We start from the raw sequence: 26,250 nt of genomic DNA on the forward strand, positions 1-26,250 counted from the left end.
GCCGTTTCTATTAAAGAGACTTTTATTCAGAGACATCAGGTCACATGGACAAACAAAAACGTGCAATTCGTCAATAGACAATCCTTAAGTTATTATAAAAACTTGAATTGATTAAAGTTTCCCAAATACCTTTGTTTTGTTTCTGTTTTCCATCTTATTAGAACAAAATTGCACTAATTTCCAGGAAATAACAGTTTTTAGTTGTTTTAAGTTGTTTTAATTAATGTTCCACACAACATGTCTGTTATCGGGCTAATGTTTGTTAGCAAGCTAGTTAGCTGATGCTAGCTAGCTCGCTAATAATAATAAATGTAAAAGCTTTTTAATTTTTTGCTCACATTATGATTAAATACTATTTTTATAGAGATTTTATTGCTGCAGTCAGTTGTGCCTCTGCAGTGGAATCATTACAACATTGGAGTCAGTGTTCAGACTATTTAAACTTTCTCTCAGTAAATCAAACGACCACATTAAAATAAAAATGTTTGAGTCTCTTTAAACTTCTACTTGTGGACATTAAAGCTCCGTCAGAGAGAAGCTGATGTGTATATATGTACGAGCAGTACGTGTTTTTTAATGTATTACTAATCGATTGAATGTTGTAATAGTCCGGAACATAAGCCACTGAGTAGTTCTGTGACCTCTATCTACTCTGCAGATATCCTGTTCACCTGTAATCTGTACATAAAGACACTGGAGCTCCGACGCTGTGACTCTGTTTGTTCAACACGTTGCTTTGGTTGTTGTTTTGGACCCGAACCAGGAACTGAACCAAACACTATATAAATATAAACATTTTGTTTGTGTCGACGGTTGAGGTGACATTTCAGTGGTAGTGGTGTTTTATATCCACTCTGAGCCTGAGAAATTGTAAACTCATTATTTTCATTGTTTTGTCCCTCGATTCAGACTCTATCAGTTTTTCTTCCCGGGAGTTTCAATGTGTTTTGAGCAGATTCTCCTGTGTTGGCTTGTTTGGGTCAAACAGAGCTGTCACAGATGACCTCATGATTCTTCATGGTGAAATTGAGAGTTTGAGTTTGTTCCTAGAAACCACAGACTGTGTCGGAGAGAGAGAGTCAGACGGGGAGGGAGAGAGGGAGCAGGAAGGAAGGAAAGAGGTGGAGATGACTGAATGTAACTCGGACCAACTGAAACAAAAGCACTTTGGCCTTTAACTTTATAACAGAAGAGTCGACTCCCTCGGGGCAATTTATCACATTTATCAGCAATAGTTTATTTTAGGAGGAAAATTTCTGTTTTTGTTTAGATGAATCTATTGTAATCTTATTTGTACAGCTTCTCCTCCAGAGATAATTAGAATTCATTAACCTTTACAAAACTCTTAAATCTGTGTGTTGAAACAAGTTATCAAAGTGTGTTTTGAAATTATTAAAGGCAAATGATGGAGTTTATTCCAAGAAGTGAAAGTGAAGTCTTCAAATGTCTCGACAATCCAAAATCCAAAGATTAAAACATTTATATCAAACAAAATCCACATTGAAGAAGATCTATAAAACGTCCGACTCATTTCCCAAGTGTCTCATTTTGTCTGAAATTAAAATATATAGATTTTGTTCGTATTTAAAAGAGAAAACCAAGAAATCTTGACTCTACCAAAACAATCCCTCAAAAGTCACCAATATTCATTCATGATAAAAGTTTATCAAATGATTTCTAACGCTGCTGCTGCTGCTGTTTTCTGGAGCCTGAAACTAAATGAGCTGTTGTCGTAAAGTTGAATTCAAGTTCTTCAGAACCTTCAGGAACCAACAGAGCATTTAAATATGGATCCAAACTAAATTTACACCCAATGCTTCTCGCATCCAGAGCGACGGAGCAAACTTTAAGCTCCACAAAGATCTGTCCTCAGAGGGAATTAATCAAACGCTCTATTTTTAACATATTCCTCTTCTGTCAGAGCTGCTAGGTGAGCCGCCATCACAGTTCAGGCCTATTTATAGCCTCCATCCACAGAGGGTCTGTAGTGGTGCCTCTGAACTGACTCATGGGCTGTTGGCCTGATTGAGGAAGTCCGTTAGTGACTCCCAGCCTCCACACTATGGAGTCTGACCGACAGTAAGACAGACCCGCAGACAGACGGGCAGGAAGAGGGACATTAGACAGGCAGCGAAAAGACAGGAAAGACCGAGTCTGTAGCCTGAGAAGGTTCGAGCCGAGGATGGAGGAGAGACGGAGAAGAGACGACAAACAAGAGAGACTCAGTATCTGGAAATAAATGAAAACTTGAAATAAGGAATTATCTTTGTTAAGAGACGCAGACGGGAGTTTTCTTTTCCACACGGATTTGTTCGACGCTGAAGAAGAAGGAAGAAGAAGGAAAAAGGAGATTTGACTCAATCCACGTTTTACCCAGTGAACCTAAAGTTCCTCTTCTACCTCAGCCTCAGGATTATGGTGGCGCTCGCTCGCTCTCACCATCTGAAGGACGATCAAAATGCTGAAATGTAAAGTGGATAGATTTCTCTGCTGCCTGAGTTTCACCTCACTGCTGCTGCTCCAGGTCAGTTTGACTCTCACACGTCTGTGATCAGATAACTAATGACTCCAGTGTCTCATATGAAACATCACCTTGTCTGTTTGTGCAACTTCTGCTGAGGAAATGTGATTAAAGCATTTTTAATACTACTGTAGATGATATATCTACAAGGAAAATGTTTAAGGGATGTAACTAACCACTATTGTTAATTATATATTTATTCTCTGTCTTATTTCTCAGTTATTTTGTCTTTTAAAAGTGAGGAATCGGTCAAAGGGGAAATTTTCCCAAAGCTCATTCCCCAAAATCTCAAGTTTTACAATCTGCTTTGACAAAGAAAAATATGAATTTGTTGCATTTGAGGAGTTTGACAAACGTTTGTTTTGAATTTGTCCAAAATGATTATGAGAAGTTACAAGTTTTACATATTTTGATGGAGTTAGCATGAGGCTAGCAGTTCCCATCTGCGTCTAGTCTCTGTGCTAAGCTAAACCGAAACTGAAGGGATGGCTGTTTTAGTTTTTTCATATAATATTTAATACATTTAAAATTATAATTAGGATCAATATAACTCAGGTTTCAAACCTTAGCCCCGTGTATGTTTAACTGAAGTTCATACTGTTATTCTTCTCTTCTCGGTTTATCTGCTGCATTGTCGTCTCTGAACTCCCCGAACTTTATTATCAGTGACAGATTATTTAATGTTCTCTTCTGCTTCCTGGTGTTAAAGGAACTGGAGCTCAGAGCATCTGTCAGCGACTGTATTATCACACTGTACATGCAGCAGGTCACAGGTCAAACCAAACACTGATACACACACACTTTAAATATCTGCAGCTGATTAACTGACACATCTTAACACAATTTAATTCCACTCGATGTCTTAATCTTCATTGCCCCACAGACAAGTTCACAAATACAGGCTAATAATAAGTTATAAATACACTTTATTCATAAACAAGTCTCAAAAAACAGGTTCACAAAGTTCAGTTTAGATCCAGTTCAAAGTGAGGATCCTGTGAGGAGGTGCACTGTGGAGGCTTCTGGAGGGCGGAGGAGCTTTAACGACTTCAGGGCTTCCAGAAACTTATTCTAACAATAGGATCAAAGTTCTACTCCACCCAGAGTCTGGAGTTCAGAAAGCAGACGCTGGCCTCCTGTGGACTTGAAGGTGGAGGAGTTGTGTTGTTTCCTCGATGGAGAACAAAAAGAAAAGAGACTGTCAATCAAAATGTCTAGAGAAGCTTCTCATTCATAATCTGTCTCTGATGTTTTCACCAAAACACGACTTCATACAAACTGTCACAGTTTACAAATCTCTGTGTTAAGTCTGCAGAGGAAATATTAATGATCAAATAATCAGACGTTCTCCTTCCTGTTCATAGTTGAATTATGTATCTGAAGTTTGATTTCATGTCTTGATGCTGTGTGTCTCCTCTCAGGATGTGATCCCAGCAGCTCCCACAGACGACCAGTCTCCATGTAACATCTCTGTGTCTGAACCAGTGTCCAGCCTGGACTCCATCTCTCTGACTGTGAACACATCTGGATGGAACTGCTCCTTCCTCCTGACGTCTCCTGACACTGGAGGAGACCACAGCGAGTGTCGGAGGAGAGGACACCTGCAGCTACACACTAATGACACTGGAGCTGGAGGACGAGGAGAAGCGGAGGACAAGGTGGAGGAGGCGGGATCTAACTATCTGGGAACCAATCAGCTCGCAGGTGGTGGGAATGAGACTGTAGAAGATGTGTTCACCTGTGTGATGGATCACCTGGAGCCCGGGACGGCCTATCAGCTGCAGGTTCGATCCCAGAGAGACGAGCAGACTGCAAACGTCACGGTGCACACGAGTGAGTCCTGAACCTGCTTCTACTCAAACCTCCTCAGCTCAGGGTCCACAGCAGCCTGAGCTTTCAGCTGCGTCTCACAGTCTTCATGAGCTGTTTCCTCTTCACAAATCCCACTCACTCATTAACATCAGTCCTTTAAACAGGTGCTTTTCATCAAGGTTCAGGAATTAATCTTAAATCTTTAAAAATCAGGATTCAAAGTGTTTGCACTGAAACTGCAGAACCTTTTGTTTTTACTCTCTTCAGTCACTTTGTCCTGTTCAGATGAAACTCGTGGTTTTGTTTGATTCCTCGTTCATGGTTCAGAATCGTTTCTGGCTTATAGAACATTTTCCTTCAGGTTTAACCAATAATATTATTCATGGCTCTGTTCCACTCTGGATTAAAAGTGAGCCAGCACTCCGCGGCGGTAATGTAAAGGGACCTGTTCCATTAACAATGTTATCAGTTCCACCTTCACTGACCCCAGACAGGAAGTAACCAAGTGTATTTACACAAGTCCTTTAGCGTCTTGTACGTTTATGTTATTGGATCATATGTCTGTCACAGTGTCAGTACTGCCCCACTCATTCCACAGCATTTACATCACAGCCTGTTGGTAATGCTACAGACAAATACTTTACAGACAAATCAACAATTAACAGGTTAACTGATCGTTCACATATTTGTTAGCTGCAGTTTGTGTTGATTTTAACTTAATGTGAGTATTTGAACAGAGAAGAAATATTAAATGACCTGATAACATGTTAAACCTAAAGAAATCCAGCTTCTGCAGAATTCAGTAAATTGTGGCGTCTTCTGATGCAGAGTTTGGTATTTTTACTTATTATTGAATTTATAAAAGGATGACAGACGTTGATGTGATCTCACGTCTGCCTCTGACGTTGAAACTCAAACTTCCAGTTCAGTGTTGTGTCCTAATATTCAGTTGTGTTCTGTTTTGTTCTATTGTTTCCATCTGACCTCTCGTCTTTTGAAGTGAAGGAACACGACATAACCTCTGTGTTGTGTTGAGTCTGAGTGTGTGTGTGTGTGTGTTAGTGCGTGTGCTTGTGTGTCTGTTAATGTGTGTGTGTGTGTGTTAATGTCATGTAGCTTCCCCTCTCTGCAGCTCTGTGATTAGCCACAGGAACCGCTGCCCTGCTGAGAGACTGATAGGCCAGTAAAAGTACATGTAAGTGTGTGTGCGTGTGCATGAGTGCGTGCACGTGTCCACTCTGGCGGACGCCCAGAACAGAAGTTGAACCCTCAGTGTGTATTTCCATCGTGGGCAGAGCTCGGGGTTCAGCCATTTCCTGCCTCCATTGTTTCTTTGTTCTGTGGGAAAGGGCGTGAGGGTGTGTGTAAGTGTGTCTGTGTTTGTGTAAGTGTGTGTTTGTGTGCAGGAAACCGGGTGTTACTGCACCCAGTCGACTCCGCACACTGACCTTCTCAGCACAACACACGGGTGAAGACAAACCCACGGTTACGTGAACTGACCTTTACTGGTCTCACAACCTCTGCTGGTTTATTTTCACTGGTCCCTGTTTGTTCTTTAAAGCTCAATTCAGTTCTTTTATCTCCATGTTGGGTCTCCACCTCCTGACGCAAACATCCCTGAATCCATATTTAATATCTCAGCTGTAAAGGGGCTGCAGTTCATTTGTTGACAGTTGTGAAACACTGGACTGGAGCGGTTTGTTTGTGTGATTGTGACGCTCGGGGGGGCAGAGATGGTGAGATGTCTCACTCTGATAATATTGTTTGAGCTCAGTTTGAAGGACCGGTGGCGACACAAACACTCACTTGACTCTGAGAGGGGCAGCTCCTTCTGTTCCCAAAGACCAAAACAGATTCAGGTTCATTGTGCTGCACAAAACTACAGTAGAATAAGTAAATAAAAATAACTCATTAGAAAAAGTTAACTATAATTGTTTTGTGTCACAGATAAATCCGTTTACATGAAACAGTGAAAAGGCTTTTATCAGGTCTCCTTCGTTTTGGCTCCTTGAAGCTTTAGTGAAACCTGTCAGTTTCTGATTTGATATGAATATTATCATCTGTGTCTATGTTGAACCGACTCACACGTTGACACAGAGTCAGACACTGACCTCATGACCAGGAGGTTTGTTTCTGCTCACGATCATTTATGTTTCATGACGTGTGTGATGAACGTTAGGATATAACGTTAGTGTCCATTTTATTTGGGACACCTGTAGAATGTGATGAATCAACCGGTGACACTTGTGTGTGTGTCTGTGTGTGTCTGTGTGTGTCTGTGTGTTGTGTCAGGGCCGTCGGCGGTGAGCGGCCTGGCAGTGAGCTCCAGGACCTGCAGCAGCCTGGGCCTCTCCTGGCAGGCCGGCCCCGGCAGGACGCAGCGCTTCAGGCTGCAGCTGAGGGAACGAGCGCCGGGTCCCGACCACTCAGGTGAAATCCGTCAAGAGCAGAAATATGATAATAATAGACGAGCAGCCGGAGAGTCATGTGACTGTTTGTTGACCCTCCTCTTCTGTCTCTGCAGGGCTGATGAAGAACGAGACGTTGGAGAGCACGACAACACAACACACACTCACCGGCCTGACACCAGGACGACTGTACAACGTGACTGTGGTGACTGAGGCTGGAGATCTGAGGAGCAGCCGGACGATCGAGGCCCAGACAGGTAGAGAGAGAGGGGGGGAGAGAGAGAGGGAGGAGAGAGAGGGAGAGGGAGGGGGGAGAGAGGGAGAGAGAGAGAGAGAGAGAGAGAGAAACACATTTTCATATTCCTCTCTCTCCCTCCCTCTCTCTCCTCTCTCTCCCCCCCCCCCCCCCCCCCCCAGCCCCCCCGCCCGTCTCCAACATCACCAGCATCTACCACAACAGCACAAGCGTGTTGTTGTCATGGCAACAGCCGGCAGGCGACCTGGAGGTTGTCGTGGTAACCCTCTCGACCAATGGCACGAGACTCTGGGAGACGACGCTTCCACCGAACGCCACAGAGGTCGCCATAGACCAGCTGACCCCCGGCTCGACCTATCAGGTCACAGCCGTGTCCAGGAGCGGTGAGCTGACGAGCCAATCAGAAACCAGCGTCAGCACAGGTGAGTTGTTGTTGTTGTTGTTTTCATCTCCGCTCTTTATATTTTCTCGTCTTTTCTTCACTGAGTCTTTTGTCCTTTGTCCAGCTCCGGCAGCGGCGTCCTTCCTCTCCCTGTCTCCCTCCTCTTCCTCCCAGGGCCTCGTCCTGTGTTGGACGCCCCCTCGTGGCCGCTGGGAGAGTTACAGGCTGTTCCTGTTCGACGGCCTCCAGCAGGTAGTGGACACCCGAGTGGACAGACAGGCGGTGGACTTCGTCTTCCCTGGGACGGACCTCACACCTGGGAGGACGTACCGGGCGGTGCTGAGGGTGGAGGGGGGGGGACTGTCGGCTGAGAGCAGCTGTGAAGGAACAACAGGTGAAAGACTCACAAATATATCTTTATAGTACTGCAAAGATTTATGTGAAAAGTACGAAAGTGATTTATCACTTTCGTACTTTTCACATAAATCTTTGCAGTACTATAAAGATAGATTTGTGAATATATAATAATGACATAGACAGGGAGAACAGAATAAAACATATAAATAAAAGTCTCTTCGTCTCTCCAGCTCCAGCTGCCGCGGTCGATCTTCACATTCAACACTCGGACGAGACCTCGCTCAGCGCCATGTGGAGCCACGCCCCTTCCGGGTCACGTGACAGCTACTTCCTCACTATCCGCCATGGTAACCAATCAGATCCATCCAACTGATGAAACTGATGAGCTCTGTGATTTATCTTTATTAATTTAAAATGATTTTATCTTATCGTCACGTAGATAACGTGACCGTGGCTACCAGGGAGGTGGAGCCTAACATGAGGGAGTGCACGTTCAACGTGCTCACGCCCGGGAGGCGGTACTCCATCACCGTGGCCACCAGGAGCGTGCACGTGGACACGTCTGTTTCTGTAGAAGGAAGCACCGGTGAGCCATCCCATAATAATCCTCTGTTTACACATCAATCTACGACATGTTAACGTCTACTTTATATTAACTGTGTGTGTGTGTGTGTGTGTGTGTGTGTGTGTGTGTGTGTGTGTGTGTGTGTGTGTGTGTGTGTGTGTGTGTGTGTGTGTGTGTGTGTGTGTGTGTTACAGTTCCCATGGCGTTGAGTACCATCACTCTGAGTAGCTCGGGAGTCGACAGCCTCAAGGCATCATGGGAAAAGCCACCAGGCGACGTGGACTCGTACACACTGACCCTGCTGCACGACAGGTGTGTGTCTGTGTGTGTGTTTGTGTGTGAACCAGGTTTGAGTGTTGGACATGTTTAGCTTAGCACAAACACTGGAAGCAGGTGGAAACTGTTAGCCACATGGACGTGCTGATGGAAACTGAACCTGGTGTTTGTGCTCCTCAGCGTTGAGGTGCAGAACCTCAGTGTCTCCGTCACTTCCTCCTCTCTGCTGCTCACTGGGTTGATGCCCGGCGCCCTCTACAGGCTGCAGGCTGCTACTGTCAGCGGGGGACTGAGGTCGAAACTCACCAGTCTGGAGGGACGCACATGTGAGAAAACATCATCTACACAAAACTCTACAAACATGTGCACAACACAGGTCTCAGCTGCAGGTGTCTTCACTCTACAGAACTTTATTATCATCTGTGTGTGTGTGTGTGTGTGTGTGTGTGTGTGTGTGTGTGTGTGTGTGTGTGTGTGTGTGTGTGTGTGTGTGTGTGTGTGTGTGTGTGTGTGTGTGTGCACGTATGTGAGTGCGTGTGTCAGTATAAGTGTATTACAGAAAACATCAGAGAGATTTTAGAACAATAGCTGAATACCAGAAAGACGTCTGGAATGTTCCACACACACAGAAAACGCCCTGCTCAAAGGCTTCCTGCACACACACACACACACACACACATACACACACACACACACACACACACACACACACACACACACACACACACACACACACACACCTTCCTGTTCAGAGCAGATTGTGCTCTCACAGAATGTTCCTGTTATTTGCAGGACAGACTGTGTGCGTGGTTTTTGTGTGTGTGTGTGTGTGTGTTTGCTCGCCAACCAATCAACGCTCAGTTGGACAGAACCAACACGTCCCCGGCCTCCACCTCCTATTGGCCGATAACGTTAAATTAAAGTCTCGAGCGTCTGTGTTGCTGCCAGTTTGCTTCAGTGGCCATTAATGGTACTGCAGCCTCAAAAGATTCAAACAATAAAAACATTACGATTCCCCTTCTGTACATAAGTATATTTTTTCATTGTTTTCATTACATCCTATTCCATGTTTGTGAATGTATTGTTAAATAACTTATCTTTTTCTTTCAGCCCCATCCTCCGTCTCTGAGGTGACGGTTTCTAACGGCGGGCGGTCCGACGCGCTGCAGGTGTCATGGCGTCTGGCGCCGGGCGTGGTGGACAGTTACCTGGTCCAGCTGCAGGACGGGAGGAGACCCGTGCACACGCTCGCCGTGTCGCGCTCCTCGCCGCCCGAGTGCTCCTTCAGCTCGCTGGTGGCCGGCCGGCTGTACACGGTGGTCATCATCACGAGGAGCGGCGGCCTGCAGAACGCCACCGTGGTTCAAGCACGAACACGTACAGAGCAATAAGATCTACTCATACTTTACAGTTACATTATATTATTTAGTTTATTATTAACATATTTGAGTTACAGTTAAACAAAGAAAATCATATTAAATGTCTGAAGTAGTCTGAATAAGTTTTATTAAGTTATTGAGTTTTCTTGTTTGTTGCAGAACCTGCGACTGTTCAGAACCCGACAGCTGTTCACTCTGCAAGAGACGACTTCCTCAAGGTGCATTAGTCTACACTGGTTATTACTTTAGTTTAATATTACACAACTATCATAAATAATGATCCATCAACAAACACAGTACAGATTCAAATACAACCAGCAGACACAGTTAAATAAGTAGATTAGTGATCTACATGATGGATCCCTGATGGAGCTCCTGTGTTCAGGTGTACTGGCGTCACGCAGCAGGAGATCTGGATCGCTACGTGGTTCTGATCCGGTACAACCACAGCGTCCTGCAGAACCAAAGCGTCTCCGCGGGACACAACGAGTGCGTCTTCTCGTCCCTGACGCCGGGGAGACTCTACACCGTGACCGTGGAGACCTGGAGCGGGAGCTACGTCAGCAGCGTCTCCACCGACGGACGAACCTGTGAGTCACGACCCAGGGAATCAAACCATAACAACACATAACTCGTGTGTTTGTTTGTTTGTATTTTTATTGATTTGTGTTTTTCTTCAGTTCCAGCAGCTGTAGGAAATCTGTCACTAGGCGACGCGGGAACAGGTGATCTGACTGTGGCCTGGAGCCCCGCCCCCGGAGACGTGGACCATTATGAGGTATTTTCTCACTGTTGTTATTGAGGCGTTTCAGCCTCTAGGGGGCGCTAGTGAGTCTGCAGGGGTTTGATATTGTTCTTAAATCCAGACGCTACTTGTCTCCAGGTCACTCTGCTCTTCAACGACACCCGGGTTTTCCCTCCGGTGACGCTGGGCCGTGACGTGCGGCGCCACCAGCTGACCTCTCTGACCCCCGGGCGTCTCTACAAGATGGTGGTGTCCACGTTCAGCGGACCGAACCAGAGAGCCCAGTTCATCGAGGGACGGACAGGTAGGAGTACTCTGCAGGTTCATGTTTGTCTTCTGTCTTCATGAGTCCTTACTCCTCTCCTCCTCCTCTCCTCCTTCTCTCCTCCTCTCCTCCTCCTCCTCTCCTCCTCCTCCAGTTCCCAGTCCGGTGGGAAACCTCCACATGAGTCCTCGCCCTGGACTGAAGGACTCTGTCGGGGGACTCCTGGTCTCCTGGACTCCAGGAGACGGAGACATGGACATGTACATCGTCTCTCTGTCCACTACGGTCAGTCCATGAATTCATGTTTCATTTAAATAGACAAACTGAGGATGTGTCACTTGTATGAAACTTAATTCAAGCAGGAGGAATGTAAGAGTCTCCTCACAGACGGCTGCTCCACGTACAGGAACATAAACAGAGAAATACATGAATCTGAAATAAAGTCTGGTTTGTGAATCAATTTAAATCTTTCCACTCGTCCTCAGGATGGCGTCCATGTGGAGACACGTCCCGTCCCCAAACACGTCACCTCGCTGGACTTCCTGGACCTGGTCCCAGGCCACGCCTACACCATCACCATCCAATCACTGAGCGGGAAGCTGAGCAACACCAACTCCGCCTCTGGCAGGACGGGTACGACTGATCGACCGATGGCTTGCTGGATTCTGATTCGTTAATAAAGTGTTAATATTCATCATTGTGTTCACGTCCTCCAGCTCCAGCCGGTGTCACGGCCCTGCAGGCGGACAACGACCACACCACCCACAGCCTCACGGTGACCTGGGAGAGGCCGGTGGGCGTGTTCGACGGCTACAGGCTGCAGCTGCTGGACGAGGCCGGCGGCGGCGCGGTGGCCAACCGGTCGGTGGCTGTGGCGAGTCGGAGCGAGCGGCTGGAGGGTCTGACCTCAGGGAGGCGCTACAGCGTGAGGCTGGTGACGCTGAGCGGGGGGGTCCCGTCTCTGGAGGCCACAGCAGAGGGACAGACACGTCAGTCAATATCAACTCATTGTTTCTCACATGTCAACTCCTCAGGTTTCATGTCTTAAATGATCATTTATATCACAGACTGTAAAGACAGATGGACGACATGAAAGTGTCTTGATCGCCCCCTGGTGGTTGGCGGGACCCCCCCCCCCCCTACATTTCCCATAGTCCTTGCTGTCTTAGTCTTTGTCTCTTTGTGTTTCTAGTCACGTCAGGATGATTTATGAAGTAACGCAGGCGGAGAGATGGATGATAACAGAGGAAGAAGATAAACGTGTTTTAGGTCAAAGTGACTTTAGACAAAAAAAAAGGAAAAAGAAAACTGAGAAGAAAGTGAAACTTAAGGATCGTTTGTCCCGACAGTATGTTGTTTATTTCATATTTCATATTTGACCTTCCTTTAAAGGATGTTTCCCATCAGCCCCAGACATTCTCGGGATTAATGTAACGCCTCAAACTAATTATTGTAAAATACAAATGTGTTGTGTATAGTCATGTGTGTTGCGCCTCCATGTTTGTCTCCGTCCTCCAGGTCCGGCTGCCGTCAGTAATCTGACCCTCACCTCGTCCAACACCTCGTCTCTCTGCTTCACCTGGCGTCCCTCAGAGGGACACGTGGAAATCTACGACCTGTCTCTGTACAGCGTCCCTGAGGCAACAGCCAATCACAGACAGGATGCTGCAGGGAGCCGGAAGGGGAATACTCAGGTGGGAGGAGCTAGAATGTTACATTTCTAACCACGTCTCCAGTGACACCTAGTGGCTGGAGGCATTAAGGTTTTCAGGTTATCTTGTGAACACGATATCTCAAGAACACCTCGAGGAACTGTTTTTAAATTCAGTACAAATGTTCAGTTGGACTCACAGATGAAGTGGTTGGTTTGAGGTCGAAGGTCAAAGGTCACTGTGACCCCCCCGGCACTCATGGTGTTTGCTGATTCCACTCTAACCAGAGATGGTTGTGTTCAGGGTGCCGGTGAACTGGTGGAGCTGCAGAAAGTCGGCTCGGCTGCAGACAGCTGTGTCTTCTCTGGACTGGCAGCCGGAGCTTTGTACCGACTGCAGGTGGTGAGCTGGAGCAGAGCCATGAGCAGCGACTCGTCTGTCCTCGCCAGAACTGGTCAGTCAATCATCACTGTTCATATTTAAAATCCAGATTGTTACAGTGTTTTCTCATTTTTAACGCTTTATCTCTTTTTGTCTTCTTTCTTTAAAACCTTCTGTTTGTCTTCCCTCTAATTTCCATCTTATTCTTCTCTGCCCTCCTCTTTCGTTGTTGTCCTCTTCTTCTTCTGCATCATCTTCATCTTCATCTCCTCGTCTTCATCACCTTGGTCCTCCACAGTCCCGTCCCAGGTCTCGTCCCTCCAGGTCCAGAGCTCAGGACGGACGGACAGACTGACGGTCAGCTGGCAGCACACTGAGGGAAGCTGGAGCAGCTACCAGGTGAACTCAGGCTTTTCTCTACTTAGTGATAACTTAGATTTCAAATAAAAACTATAAATTATACTTTTTGTCCATTGCTCTATTTCTTTGATTGACAGTTTTAATTGTAATAAGATAAAACCTGAGCACAGTGGCTAACGTCCTCGTGTGGTTTCAGGTCGTCCTCCACGACGTCTCTGGAGCCGCTCTGGCTGCTCACACGCTGGGGGCGGAGCACACCAGTCACATGTTCCCAGGGCTGACCCCTGGTAGGCTGTACCGCGCTGAGGTCATCACGCACAGCGGGGAACTGACCAATAACGTCTCAGCCTTCGGACGCACGTGTAAGTTGAGCACAAACGAAAGAGTCTGTGTTTTTAATATTAATAATTATTATTTTGCGATCATCATTTTTGTATTGTGTCGCTCCAGCTCCACTGCCACCCACCCAGCTGTCCGTCAAACAAGGCACGACCAATGAGACTGTGGAGCTGTCGTGGTTTGGTCCCGCCTCTGGGGACTACACTAACTTCAGCCTTCACTGGACTCCTCCCGATCACCTGTCAATCAAACACACCCACCTGACAGGGTGCCTGGTGGGCGGGATGTTTCCAGGGCGACAGTACAACTTCACAGTGACGACCGTGAGCGGGGGCGGAGCCGGGGGCGGGCTCACAGCCAGGAGCCAGCCTATCCAGAGGAGCGTCAGAACAAGTAGGCGTTGACTCTTTTAATAGTCAATAACTTGAGGAAACGAGGTGTTTATTCATTTTTTTTAAAGTTTCATCTCAAGCTGCTGAGTCATCTTTTCTCCACAAGGTGGCAGCGCAGCGCAGGGATTGAATCTGACACGAGATCAGACTCTGGAATCTTCAAACACAACTTCCTTAATAAAAGCTCTGAATCATTTAATAATGACTCACTGACTTCACTATAATATAATTTGTAATAATACACAGTAATGAGTTAAGCCAAATCAATAGTGTATAAAAAGAAGAGGTTTAAATACTCAACATTTATCTTTTTATTTTCAGCCTGAGATCAGATTAAATCTTCACTTCTCTGAGGATGAAACATATTTTCTTCTTTCTCTTTTCTCTTCACTGAACGAGACGTGTTTTTATCATCTGATGAGAACAAATCACCAGAAACGTAATCTTTAATAAAACCCGACTCATCACTCAGACGCTCTGAGCTCCATGTTTGAATAAACGCTTTGACCTTCATGTGGAAATACAATAACAATAAAGACGTGACTCGGCTGCAGAAGAAATATAGAAATGAATAATGTTTGTACTGAAAATGAATTGGATTAACTCTTCCACTTTCCTCCTCTGCTTCTTCCTCCTTTTTTCTCTCCTCCCCTCCTCATCTCCTTTCCTCTCCTCCTCCGTCTTCCTCTCTTCAATTTCCTCACCCTCCGTTCCATTCTTTACTCTCTCCTTCTGTTTTCCTTTTCCTCTCCTTTCCCTCATCTCCTATCTCTTCTTCCTCCTCCTTCCTCTCTTTTCCACCTCCTTTTTCCTTCCTCTTTTATCTCCTCTTCACCTCCTTTACCTCTTCCTCTTTCCTCCTCCTCCTCCTCCTCCCTCTCCTCCTCCAGGTCCATATCCTCTCAGGTCCATCCACTGCTTCCCTCTCTCCTCCTCCTCCCTCTCCTGCTCCTGGTCACCTCCTCTCTCGGACTTCGACTCCTACGAGGTCGAGTGTCGTCGTCATGACAACGGGGAGCTGACCTCGGCTCTGAGGCTGGATGAGGGCGTCACCGCGGTAACGCTGGACCACCTGGAGGCGTACAGGAAGTACACCGTGACCGTCCGGGTGTCGTCAGCCGCACACACCAGTCGACCAGTAACACACACCACTGTCACCATGATAGACCGTGAGTTGATGTACATAACACACACACACACACGCACACACACACGCACACACACACACACACACACACACACACACACTCGGGTGCAGTACAGGATTCTGGTGTTTAAATAAAACCTCAGTTTAAATAGAACTGGTCACTAGAGACACAGAGAACATCTGGATCTGATTTATTTATGAATTAAACTCTTTTAAATATGAGGTCACTGTGACACATGGAGCTGTCACTCAACACGATGACAGGTCGTCAAAAGTCTGACATGAACATGAACTCGTTCAGTTTCTTTAAAACTTAAGTTTCACTTTCCTGCTCCTTTTACAAACTGTCACTGTGACCTGATACACTCTGAAGATGGTTCCTCTCTTTGCTTCTTCTTCCTTTATCCTCCCTCTCTCTCCACCTCCCTCTCTCCTCTCCACCTCCACCTCCCTCTCTCCTCTCTGCCTCCCTCTTACTTCTCCACCTCTCTCTCACTGTCCAACTCCCTCTCGTTTCACATCTCTCTCTCTCCACCTCCCTCTCTCCTCTCCACCTCCCTCTCTCTCTCTCTCTCCACCTCCCTCTCCTCCACCTCCCCATCTCTCTCTCTTCTCCACCTCCCTCTCTCTTCTTCAGCTCCCTCTCTCTCTCTCTCCACCTCCCCCTCTCTCTCTCTCCACCTCCCCCTCTCTCTCTCTCCACCTCCCTCTCTCTCTCTCTCTTCACCTCCCTCTCTCCTCTCCACCTCCCTCTCTCTCTCTCTCCACCTCCCTCTCCCTCTTCTCCACCTCCCCCTCTCTCTCTCTCCACCTCCCTCTCTCTCTCTCCAACTCCCTCTCTCTCTCTCTCCACCTCTCTCCCTCCACCTCCCTCTCTCTCTTCTCCACCTCCCTCTCTCTTCTCCACCTCTCTCTCTCTCTCTCCACCTCCCTCTCTCTTTCTCTCTCTCTCCCTCTCTCTCTCTCTCCACCTCCCTCTCTTCTCTCTTCCTGTGTTACTTCATAAATCATCCTGACACGACTGAACTGGAAACAGAAAGACAAAAAAAGAAAAGTCACGACTCTGGAGAAGAATCACATTTTGTCTCTCAAACTAAAAACAGCAACAACCAAAGAGATTTAGAAACTTTTTAGATTTTTCCCTTTATTGTTCTGTTTGTTCATTGTTTATATTTCACTTCAGTGTGATTAACCAATCGGTGTCCTTCCAGGTCCTCCGGTCCCGCCCCCCAGCGTGCGTGTCGGCGAGAGATCATCGAAGGTCACGTCGTCCTCCATCTTGTTTCGCTTCAACTGCTCCTGGTTCAGCGACGCTAACGGAGCCGTGCGATTCTTCGCTGTGGTCGTGGCCGAGTCTGACGGTAAAAAACACGTTTAAATTTATACCAGTTTTAGGTTTAACACCAAACAACCAATCAGGTTCAAGTCCATGTTCTCTCTCTTCAGCCCTCGAGCTCCTGCAGCCGGAGCAGCGCCACCCGCTGCCCTCGTACCGCGACTACACCAGCAACTCGTCCGTCAGAGCCTATCAGACGGCCTACTTCCCCAGCCGCTGCCCGCAGGACGCAGAGACCCCTGCTGGACAGGTACGGTATTACCACACGTGTTTCTGCACGTTGTGATTTCCACGTCTTCAGAGTCGCACTGATTGGTGGTTATTGATCAGGTGGTGGAGATAAACCTGGGGGCCGGGGGGGACCGACTGGGCGGGGCCTGTGACCATTACCACGAGGACGACTTCTACCTGAGTGACAGCTACGGCAGCTTCTGTGACGGACCGCTGAAAGCAAAAACATCCTACAGGTACACAACACAAGAAACCTGCCATGGGTTGATGAGCAAGGCAGCTTCCACTTATAGTAACTGTGTGTGTGTGGTTGTTTTCAGGCTGAGTGTTCGAGCCTTCACCAAACTGTTCGATGAAAACCACAACGAGTTTCCTGAGCCGCTTTTCACCGACACTTACCTGTCGACACCGCTCAGGACGCACGCAGGTGAGACACACACACACACCGAACACACACACACACACACACACACGCACACAAAGAGATCCACACACACACATCCTTGTGTGTGTGCATCCTTCACTGAAGTGTTCCATCAGCTCTTCATTAGAAGCGTGTTCATCAGACAAACTGATTAAACTCAGCTGTGATGTCACCATTAATTTGAAATGATTGAAAACCGTCATCATTTATCAGAAAGATTATTTTTTCCTTTAACGTTTATTGTTTATAATTATTCAGATGTAAAATGTTTTAAATTAAATTTCAGATTCTTTATTTTCCTCGTGTCTCTTTATCCGATCGGCTCACGTGTCCACGCACAGTAACTGTATTAACGTGTGTGTGTTGTTGCGTGTCAGAGCCTCTAGGTGGCGTGGTGGAGGGGTTGAGTGCTGGGATGTTTCTGATCGGGATGATGGTGGCCGTCGTCTCTCTGCTGGTTTACAGACAGCGGCTTCGCAAAGTGTGAGTGTGAACACGTCTTTGTTACATTCTGTAAAACCACTAATAAAACTTGGATCAGTTTCATTATTAAGTTTATTTATTATTACAGATGTGCTAAAAGGCATCCAGCAAATCTGTCTGTAAAAGTGCTGTAATTCCACGTTGTGCCACTAGGTGCCTCTCACCGTTAAGTGCTAACATTCAGGACCAATGATCATCGGAGTTAATGTGGTTTGAAAAAACTAAACGTCAGGTTGTCGTCAAAGAAAATCTGTGACGACTAAAATGGGACAAATCGCTCAGTTTGTAATTTGTTTGAAGATGAAGATGTCGATGTTAATAATAAACCACATCGCAGTGAATGTGAAGTCAGTTGTGTTGTCTTCAAACTTAAAGCCTCAGATGAGAAACACAAAGTTTACACAAACCTCGACCTTCTGTGTTCACATGTTGTGAAATAAATGAAACCTATCAGCCTCCATTAGGCTGGACACTAAGTGTGTGTGTGTGTGTGTCTGTGTGTGTCTGTGTGTGTCTGTGTGTGTGTGTGTGTGCAGGGCTGTGCAGGAGAACCCGGTGGTGAGGATGAGCATGTGGAAAGAGGTTCCAGCTGCAGGCATGTATATGGGAGTCAGGAGGTAAGTGTGTGTCTGTCTGTGTGTAGGTGTGTGTGTGCGATCTATAATTATCCATCCTCAGTGTGAGAGATTAGTTTCCAATAACTCCTACGTCCAATATGTGAGAGTGTGAAGTATTAGTTTCCAATAAAGTTCTCGCTCCGTCAGATTAATTCATCACAGCAGCTGTTAATTACTGTGTTTGTGTGTAAGTGTGTGTATATGTTTAGGTGTGTGTATATGTGCACATATATACAGACACAACACAATGTCCCCTTTCTTACTAATGACAGTTTATTATCATGTTAATAAATTCATCGACTTCATGAATGTTAATCTTTGAAAATGATCTAATAACGAGTCGTCTTGTTTCTTCTGTTGCAGCAACCGTCGAGTCACCAGGTGAGAACCTGTCCTTCAGTGTGTTGATCACAAATCAGAGCTGTGTCCTAATGATATCTGTCTGTCTCTCTGTCTCTGTCTGTCTGTCTGTCTCTCTGTCTGTCTGTCTGTCTGTCTCTCTGTCTGTCTGTCTGTCTCTCTGTCTCTGTCTGTCTGTCTGTCTCTCTGTCTGTCTGTCTGTCTGTCTCTCTGTCTCTGTCTGTCTGTCTCTCTGTCTCTGTCTGTCTCTCTGTCTGTCTGTCTGTCTGTCTCTCTGTCTGTCTGTCTGTCTCTCTGTCTCTGTCTGTCTGTCTGTCTCTCTGTCTGTCTGTCTGTCTGTCTCTCTGTCTGTCTGTCTGTCTCTCTGTCTCTGTCTGTCTGTCTGTCTCTCTGTCTGTCTGTCTGTCTGTCTCTCTGTCTCTGTCTGTCTGTCTCTCTGTCTCTGTCTGTCTGTCTGTCTCTCTGTCTCTGTCTGTCTGTCTCTCTGTCTGTCTGTCTGTCTGTCTGTCTGTCTGTCTCTCTCTCTCTCTCTCTGTCTCTGTCTGTCTCTCCCTGTCTGTGTCTCTGTCTCTCTCTTTTTCTCTCTCTCTGTCTCTCTCTCTGTCTGTTTCTCTCTCTCTTTGTCTCTCTCCCTGTCTGTGTCTCTGTCTGTCTCTGTCTGTCTCTCTGTCTGTCTCTCTCTCTCTGTCTCTCTCCCTGTCTCTCTCCCTGTCTGTCTCTCTCTCTCTCTCTCTGTCTGTCTCTCTGTCTGTCCGTCTCTCTGTCTGTCTCTCTCTCTCTTTGTCTCTCTCCCTGTCTGTGTCTCTGTCTGTCTCTGTCTCTCTCTTTGTCTCTCTCCCTGTCTGTGTCTCTGTCTGTCTGTGTCTCTCTCTTTTTCTCTCTCTCTGTCTCTCTCTCTGTCTGTCTCTCTCTCTCTCTGTCTCTCTCTCTGTCTCTCTGTCTGTCTCTCTCTCTGTCTCTCTGTCTGTCTCTCTCTCTGTCTCTCTCTCTCCCTGTCTGTCTCTCTCTCTGTCTCTCCCTGTCTCTCTCCCTGTCTCTCTCCCTGTCTGTCTCTCTGTCTGTCTCTCTCCCTGTCTGTCTCTCTGTCTCTCTCCCTGTCTGTCTCTCTGTCTCTCTCTCTGTCTGTCTCTCTCTCTCTCTGTCTCTCTCTCTGTCTCTCTGTCTGTCTCTCTCTCTGTCTCTCTGTCTGTCTCTCTCTCTGTCTCTCTCTCTCCCTGTCTGTCTGTCTGTCTGTCTGTCTGTCTCTCTCCCTGTCTCTCTCCCTGTCTGTCTCTCTGTCTGTCTCTCTCCCTGTCTGTCTCTCTGTCTCTCTCCCTGTCTGTCTCTCTGTCTCTCTCACTGTCTGTCTCTCTGTCTGTCTCTCTCCCTGTCTGTCTGTCTGTCTGTCTGTCTGTCTCTCTGTCTGTCTCTCTCCCTGTCTGTCTCTGTCTGTCTCTGTCTGTCTCTGTGTCTCACAGCCCGGTCAAAGCCTGTCACTTCGAGTCTCATCTGGTCAAACTCCAGGCCGACTCCAACTACCTGCTGTCGGAGGAGTTCGAGGTGAAAGCTCCACATCTGATCTCAGAACAGTGAAAAGATCTTGAATCAATATTTGCTCCTGGAGGCTAAATGAAGTGTGTTACCATGGCGCTGGAGTATTGACGTCACGTGATATGAGATATGAATTCATGCTGAATCCTGTTTCCCTGACGACCACTGAGTTCCAGTGTGAAGTTAATTAATTTGCTCGTTAGCCAGTGACAGTGGTCAATAGGTCACTGAATGATGAAGTGTGGGAAACAATATGCAGTCCAATTATTCATCATCTTTGGGCATTTTGGATAATTCCTTATATTTTAAATCAGATAAGTTAATGATGATTTAAATCATAAATGAAAAGTTAAACCTGCTGGTGAAGCTCGGTAGTGCACCGACCAGCGATAAGATGAAGAAGACGTGAGGCTTCAATAAGAAACTTTATTACTTAGTGTATTTCAGTATTATACAGGATGATACAGCAGATATTCATTGAAGTGTGGTTGAAGATTTTCAGGTTATTACATTGTGTGTGAATGTTGTTGTGTGTTCAGGATCTGAAGGATGTGGGTCGGAACCAAACCATGGACGTGGCCCGGCTGCCAGAGAACAGAGGGAAGAACCGATACAACAACATCCTGCCATGTGAGTCATGGATCACAGCCCCTGTGTCAGTACAGCAGGTCCAGAGCTGAACTGCTGCTGTCGGGTCCAACTGTGAGAAAGAAAGGAATATTTAAATATAATATTTATAATTTGACTGATAAATAGTCCAACATTTTAATATTTTTATTGTCTTTTACAAAGAAATGAGTCAAATCATCACTAGTCATCATTAGTTTGTGTTTGTTTGTCTATTAAATGAATCAACTCATCGATACATCAGCTTCAAAGTTCAAGTTTAATGATGTTTCAACAATATCTTCATCACATTGAACAGTAACATCTATGTGTGTGTGTGTGTGTGTGTGTGTGTGTGTGTGTCTGTGTCTGTGAGTGTGTGTCTCAATATCAGTTTAAATAAAGTAATTAAGCTTCAGTCAAGTGTAACTGCAGCCAATTTTCTATATGAACACAAAAACATGATTTGTGACTCGAGGTGAAACACTTTCTACAACATGTCTATAATTAACTGTCAGACACACACACACACACATACACACAGACACACACACACTCACACACACACACACACACACACACACACACACACACACACACACACACACAGACACACACACACTCTAAAGAATGGTTTGGTTTCTTTGTTCTATGAGTCAGAGCTGAGTCTCTGAAAAGATCCTCAGAAACCGACTGACTGTGATCTGATGTGGTGACTCGAGTTTAAAGTGCTTTTCTAAAAGTCAAAGCTCTCTGACCCTGAACCAGCAGATCCACTGATCCCAGTCCAGAGGTGGAAACCAGTAGATCAGTGATTTCCAGGTGTTGAGATGAGCAGTAACATGTTGAAACAGGTTCATGTGACATCAGCTTCGTTTGTTCAGATGATTCTACCAGAGTCAAGCTGTCGTACCTGGAGGACGACCCCTGCTCCGACTACATCAACGCCAGCTACATACCAGTAAGTACACACACACGTGCACATGTGAACAACACACACACACACACAGTGTACTGACCTGTGTGTGTGTGTGCAGGGTCACAACTACCGCAGGGAGTACATTGCCACTCAGGGCCCGCTGCCCGGCACCAAGGACGACTTCTGGCGGATGGTGTGGGAGCATGGCGTCCACAATGTAGTCATGGTGACGCAGTGTGTGGAGAAAGGACGAGTGAGTCATAATCAAATATTTGTATTAATCTGTTGATGGTGGAACCTCAGTGAGGAGATGTTTCACTTGTACAAACCTTGACCTCAGTGAAGAGGTGAGTGTGTTCAGCTCCGACAGCAGAGACACTTCTCTAAAGAATGTCCTCTGAGTCCATCAGTGCAGTGTGAGACCAGATGTCCAACGTGTGTCTCTAACCCGGGGACGTGTCTCCAGGTGAAGTGTGACCAGTACTGGCCGGCAGACCGAGAACCTCTGTACTACGGAGAGCTGGTCATTCAGATGCTGTCGGAGTCGGTGCTGCCGGAGTGGACCATCAGAGAGTTCAAGATCACCTCGGTAACTTCCTGCTTCCTGTTCTGCTTCCTGCTCTGCTTCCTGCTCTGCTTCCTGCTCCGCTTCCTGCTCCGCTTCCTGCTCCACTTCTTACTCTGCTTCCTCCTCTGCTTCCGGCTCTGCTTCCTGCTCTGCTTTCTCCTCTGCTTCCTCCTCTGCTTCCTGCTCTGCTTCCTGCTCTGCTTCCTCCTCTGCTTTCTCCTCTGCTTCCTCCTCTGCTTCCTGCTCTGCTTCCTGCTCTGCTTCCTCCTCTGCTTCCTCCTCTGCTTCCTGCTCTGCTTCCTGCTCTGCTTCCTGCTCCGCTTCCTGCTCCGCTTCCTGCTCCACTTCTTACTCTGCTTCCTCCTCTGCTTCCTGCTCTGCTTCCTGCTCTGCTTTCTCCTCTGCTTCCTCCTCTGCTTCCTGCTCTGCTTCCTGCTCTGCTTCCTCCTCTGCTTCCTCCTCTGCTTCCTGCTCTGCTTCCTGCTTTTCTTCCTGCTCTGTTTCCTCCTCTGTTTCCTCCTCTGCTTCCTCCTCTGCTCCCTGCTCCGCTTGCTCCTCTGCTTCCTCCTCTGCTTCCTCCTCTGCTTCCTGCTCCGCTTCCTCCTCTGCTCCCTGCTCTGCTACCCCCTCTACTTCCTCCTCTGCTTCCTCCTCTGCTTCCTGCTCTGCTTCCTGCTCCGCTTCTTACTCTGCTTCCTCATCTGCTTCCTCCTCTGCTTCCTCCTCTGCTTCCTGCTCCGCTTCCTCTTCTGCTTCCTCCTCCGCCTCCTCCTCTGCTCCATGCTCCGCTTCCTCCTCTGCTTCCTCCTCTGCTTCCTCTTCTGCTTCCTCTTCTGCTTCCTCCTCTGCTTCCTGCTCTGCTTCCTGCTCTGCTTCTTACTCTGCTTCCTCATCTGCTTCCTCCTCTGCTTCCTGCTCCGCTTCCTCCTCTACTTCCTCCTCTGCTCCCTGCTCTGCTTCCTGCTCCGCTTCCTCTTCTGCTTCCTCCTCCGCCTCCTCCTCTGCTCCATGCTCCGCTTCCTCCTCTGCTTCCTCTTCTGCTTCCTCTTCTGCTTCCTCCTCTGCTTCCTGCTCTGCTTCCTGCTCTGCTTCTTACTCTGCTTCCTCATCTGCTTCCTCATCTGCTTCCTCCTCTGCTTCCTCCTCTGCTTCCTGCTCTGCTTCCTCCTCTGCTCCCCCTCTGCTTCCTGCTCTGCTTCCTGCTCTGCTTCCTCCTCTGCTTCCTCCTCACCTGTGTGATAACCAGGACATCCCGTGTGCTTCAGGAGAGCAGTTACCCTCGGGTGCTGCGTCACTTCCACTACACGGTGTGGCCCGACCACGGCGTCCCGGACAGCACCCAGTCCCTGATCCAGTTCGTCAGGACGGTCCGGGACTACGTGGACCGGTCCCCCAGCAGCGGAGCCACCGTCGTGCACTGCAGGTCCCGGTTTCATTTGAATCAACACAAACTGAACATTATACATTAAGAAGAAATAACAATTTCAGAAAATGAAATGTTTTGGACTTTAAGTTTAACAGTGGACTCTGTCGTGTGTGTGTGTCTGTGTGTGTGTGTGTGTGTGTGTGTGTAGTGCTGGTGTTGGACGCACCGGGACCTTCATCGCACTGGACCGGGCTCTGCAGCAGCTGGACTCTAAAGGAACCATCGACCTGTACGGCTGCGTGTTCGACCTCCGGCTGCACCGGCAGCACATGGTCCAGACCGAGGTACCGACCGGCTCTCGATTCAACAAACATCAAACTCAACAGTCAAATCTACAGATTCTAGAAAACTCTAAAAGTGTCTGTGCCTTGATAAACAAGAGGAAGCTCCATACAAAGAGATTATCATCACATATTCAACCTGTAGAGTCAAACAGATTAATAATAATAATAATAATAATGAACCTGTGGCGTTGCAGTGCCAGTACTCCTTCCTGCACCAGTGTGTCCGGGACGTGCTGAGAGCCAGGAAGCTGCGCAGTGAGCAGGAGAACCCTCTGTACCCCATCTACGAGAACTTCAACCCCGAGTACTGTCGCGGTGAGAAACACCGACCACACCAGAACCAGAACCAGAACCACCTTACAACCTGTACACCATCAAGTGCAGAGAGGGGCTGATTCCAGACCTGCTGCTGTAAACCAATAAAGCTTCGAGTCTTATTCGTCATTATGTTAAATCATAGATGCTCACTCTCATAGCTGGAAGCAAACGTTTGGGTTTATTAGATATTTTTGGATTTGTGAATTGAAAAGTAAATAAGTAATTTAGATTCTCATTACTATTAATACAATTTCATGAAATAAAAGTTAAAAAAAATTGTGATTTGTCCCAAATAAAAACAGGTAATCTTAATGTTGGCTAGAAATCTGTATTTTGACATTTCTCCATATAAATCATAAACTCTTGTGTGTGTGTTTGTGTGTCCTCAGATTTCATCTACACTGGACGTTAAACCGTCTTCGTCTGTCGGGGGGGAAGAAACGTTTCTGTTCATCCGGCTGAAGAAATGAAAACGATCCAGACGAGAACGTGAGAAACACAAACTTCCTCTGAAGTGACTTCAAACTGGGGATTTCACATTCCACCGTTAACAGAACTTAACACGTTTGCTTATTTTCCTCCAGTTTTTTAAACATTAATTTGGTCCATATTTGTTTAAATCTTTGAATATTTGCTTTATCAAAAATGAAAAAGACTAAACGTAAATAATCCAGGTTATTTTATATTATTTCAACCGGCTCTCAGAAACCAAATCTTTTGGTTGTACTCAGGTCTTTGGGTTTTGAAAATGATTATTAAAAACATGTATTTTTCCAATCTGCCATCAGCTCACCAGCTAATATTAATATTGAGTGATCACAGGGAGGAAATCGTCTGTCATCACCGTCTGTTCTCACATACCGAGACTTATAAGCTGTTTATTTAAAAGGTTTCACATAATGCTGTATGTAAATACTGGTGTAATACTCTTTTATACAATAATGAATATAAACCATGTTTGATATGTTATAAACTTCTCCTGTATTCAGTGTAATTACGGCTTTTTTTTATTCTTCAACTAAAACCTGTTTGAATATAATGCAGAACTTTGATGTGTTTCTACTTATTGAGTTAAGTCACAAACTTACTTTGTAAATTGTGTTTAATCTCAAGTTGTGCACACAACCAGGAAAACACACACGTGCAGAAATGCTCCTTTACTTACGGATGTGTGCTCAGTTTGATATTAATCACCGTATTTATTAAAATATCTCAAATTTATAATCGGATTGTTGTTTTCTTTTATTTCAAAAGTATTAGAAGTTCACATTTAAAATATTTGGTAAGTTCTCATTTCGTTTTATTTGACTGTCGATGTTTGATTTGTGTTTGAAAAGGAAAATTGGTTCTGTTGGATTTTTGAACAGAATATGGGGCTTTGCAATAATTAATATAAAATATAAAAAGAATTTGAAAGTAGAAGTTAATGATTAAGTTTGAGTCTAACAACACAGAAAACTGCTTCTATATCTATAACTGGAATACTGAGCGAATGTAAAAGCACTTTTTATAAAGTTTGTCCCACTGCTGTTGGATCAATATCAAATTGATGATACATTGATAATAAAAACATTGCTGACAAAATAAGTTCTACGTTATTTATTTGATCCTTTTTAATCGATATCTGTCAAATTGTTTTGTGACATATTCTATGACATTTCATAACTAGAGAATTTTCCATCAACTGTCTCTGTCACAGAACCTCCCTCTCAGAAACTGTCTCTATATAAAAGTCAGATAAATAAAGTCTTTTCGGTGAATGTCTCTAAATGTTTGCCAGTGAAATAAACCAGTTACTGATCCACTGAACATCTACTGGACTCACTGAAGCGTCTGATCTCCATAGTGATCTGGAGCAGACCGAGGCCTCAGCAGAACTGGGTCACCCAGATCCCCCCCCCCCCCCCCCCC

The 26,250-nt window shown here is 46.2% G+C and overlaps 1 protein-coding gene across 1 annotated transcript; it reads left to right on the forward strand.

Moving 5' to 3' along the window:
- Positions 1-1,978: 1,978 nt before the first annotated feature.
- ptprb (protein tyrosine phosphatase receptor type b) lies at positions 1,979-25,926 on the forward strand. The gene is made up of 40 exons (XM_053415386.1): positions 1,979-2,524; positions 3,943-4,354; positions 6,626-6,763; positions 6,858-6,998; positions 7,159-7,419; positions 7,504-7,773; positions 7,967-8,083; positions 8,176-8,322; positions 8,496-8,613; positions 8,758-8,903; positions 9,688-9,954; positions 10,116-10,174; positions 10,342-10,546; positions 10,637-10,734; positions 10,840-11,005; positions 11,121-11,251; positions 11,452-11,599; positions 11,683-11,955; positions 12,485-12,660; positions 12,922-13,072; positions 13,298-13,398; positions 13,556-13,721; positions 13,810-14,091; positions 14,981-15,259; positions 16,449-16,598; positions 16,684-16,823; positions 16,904-17,040; positions 17,125-17,231; positions 17,606-17,711; positions 18,248-18,328; positions 18,692-18,709; positions 20,146-20,227; positions 20,758-20,848; positions 21,709-21,785; positions 21,862-21,996; positions 22,210-22,332; positions 23,577-23,734; positions 23,886-24,021; positions 24,216-24,336; positions 24,729-25,926. Exons 1-40 carry the CDS (start codon positions 2,459-2,461, stop codon positions 24,749-24,751), a joined length of 6,003 nt encoding a protein of 2,000 aa, XP_053271361.1. The 5' UTR covers positions 1,979-2,458; the 3' UTR covers positions 24,752-25,926.
- Positions 25,927-26,250: the final 324 nt, after the last annotated feature.

The sequence above is a fragment of the Pleuronectes platessa genome, chromosome 22, assembly GCF_947347685.1.
Source record: "Pleuronectes platessa chromosome 22, fPlePla1.1, whole genome shotgun sequence".
NCBI lineage: Eukaryota > Metazoa > Chordata > Actinopteri > Pleuronectiformes > Pleuronectidae > Pleuronectes > Pleuronectes platessa.

What these genes read in the sequence shown, in the direction of transcription:
- ptprb (XM_053415386.1), top strand. Translation starts at nt 2,459, where the DNA reads ATGCTGAAATGTAAAGTGGATAGATTTCTCTGCTGCCTGAGTTTCACC. An exon ending in CGTGGTTCAAGCACGAACAC is followed by an intron (nt 9,955 to 10,115) that starts GTACAGAGCAAT and finishes TGTTTGTTGCAG; the next exon opens with AACCTGCGACTGTTCAGAAC. An exon ending in AGCACATGGTCCAGACCGAG is followed by an intron (nt 24,022 to 24,215) that starts GTACCGACCGGC and finishes GTGGCGTTGCAG; the next exon opens with TGCCAGTACTCCTTCCTGCA.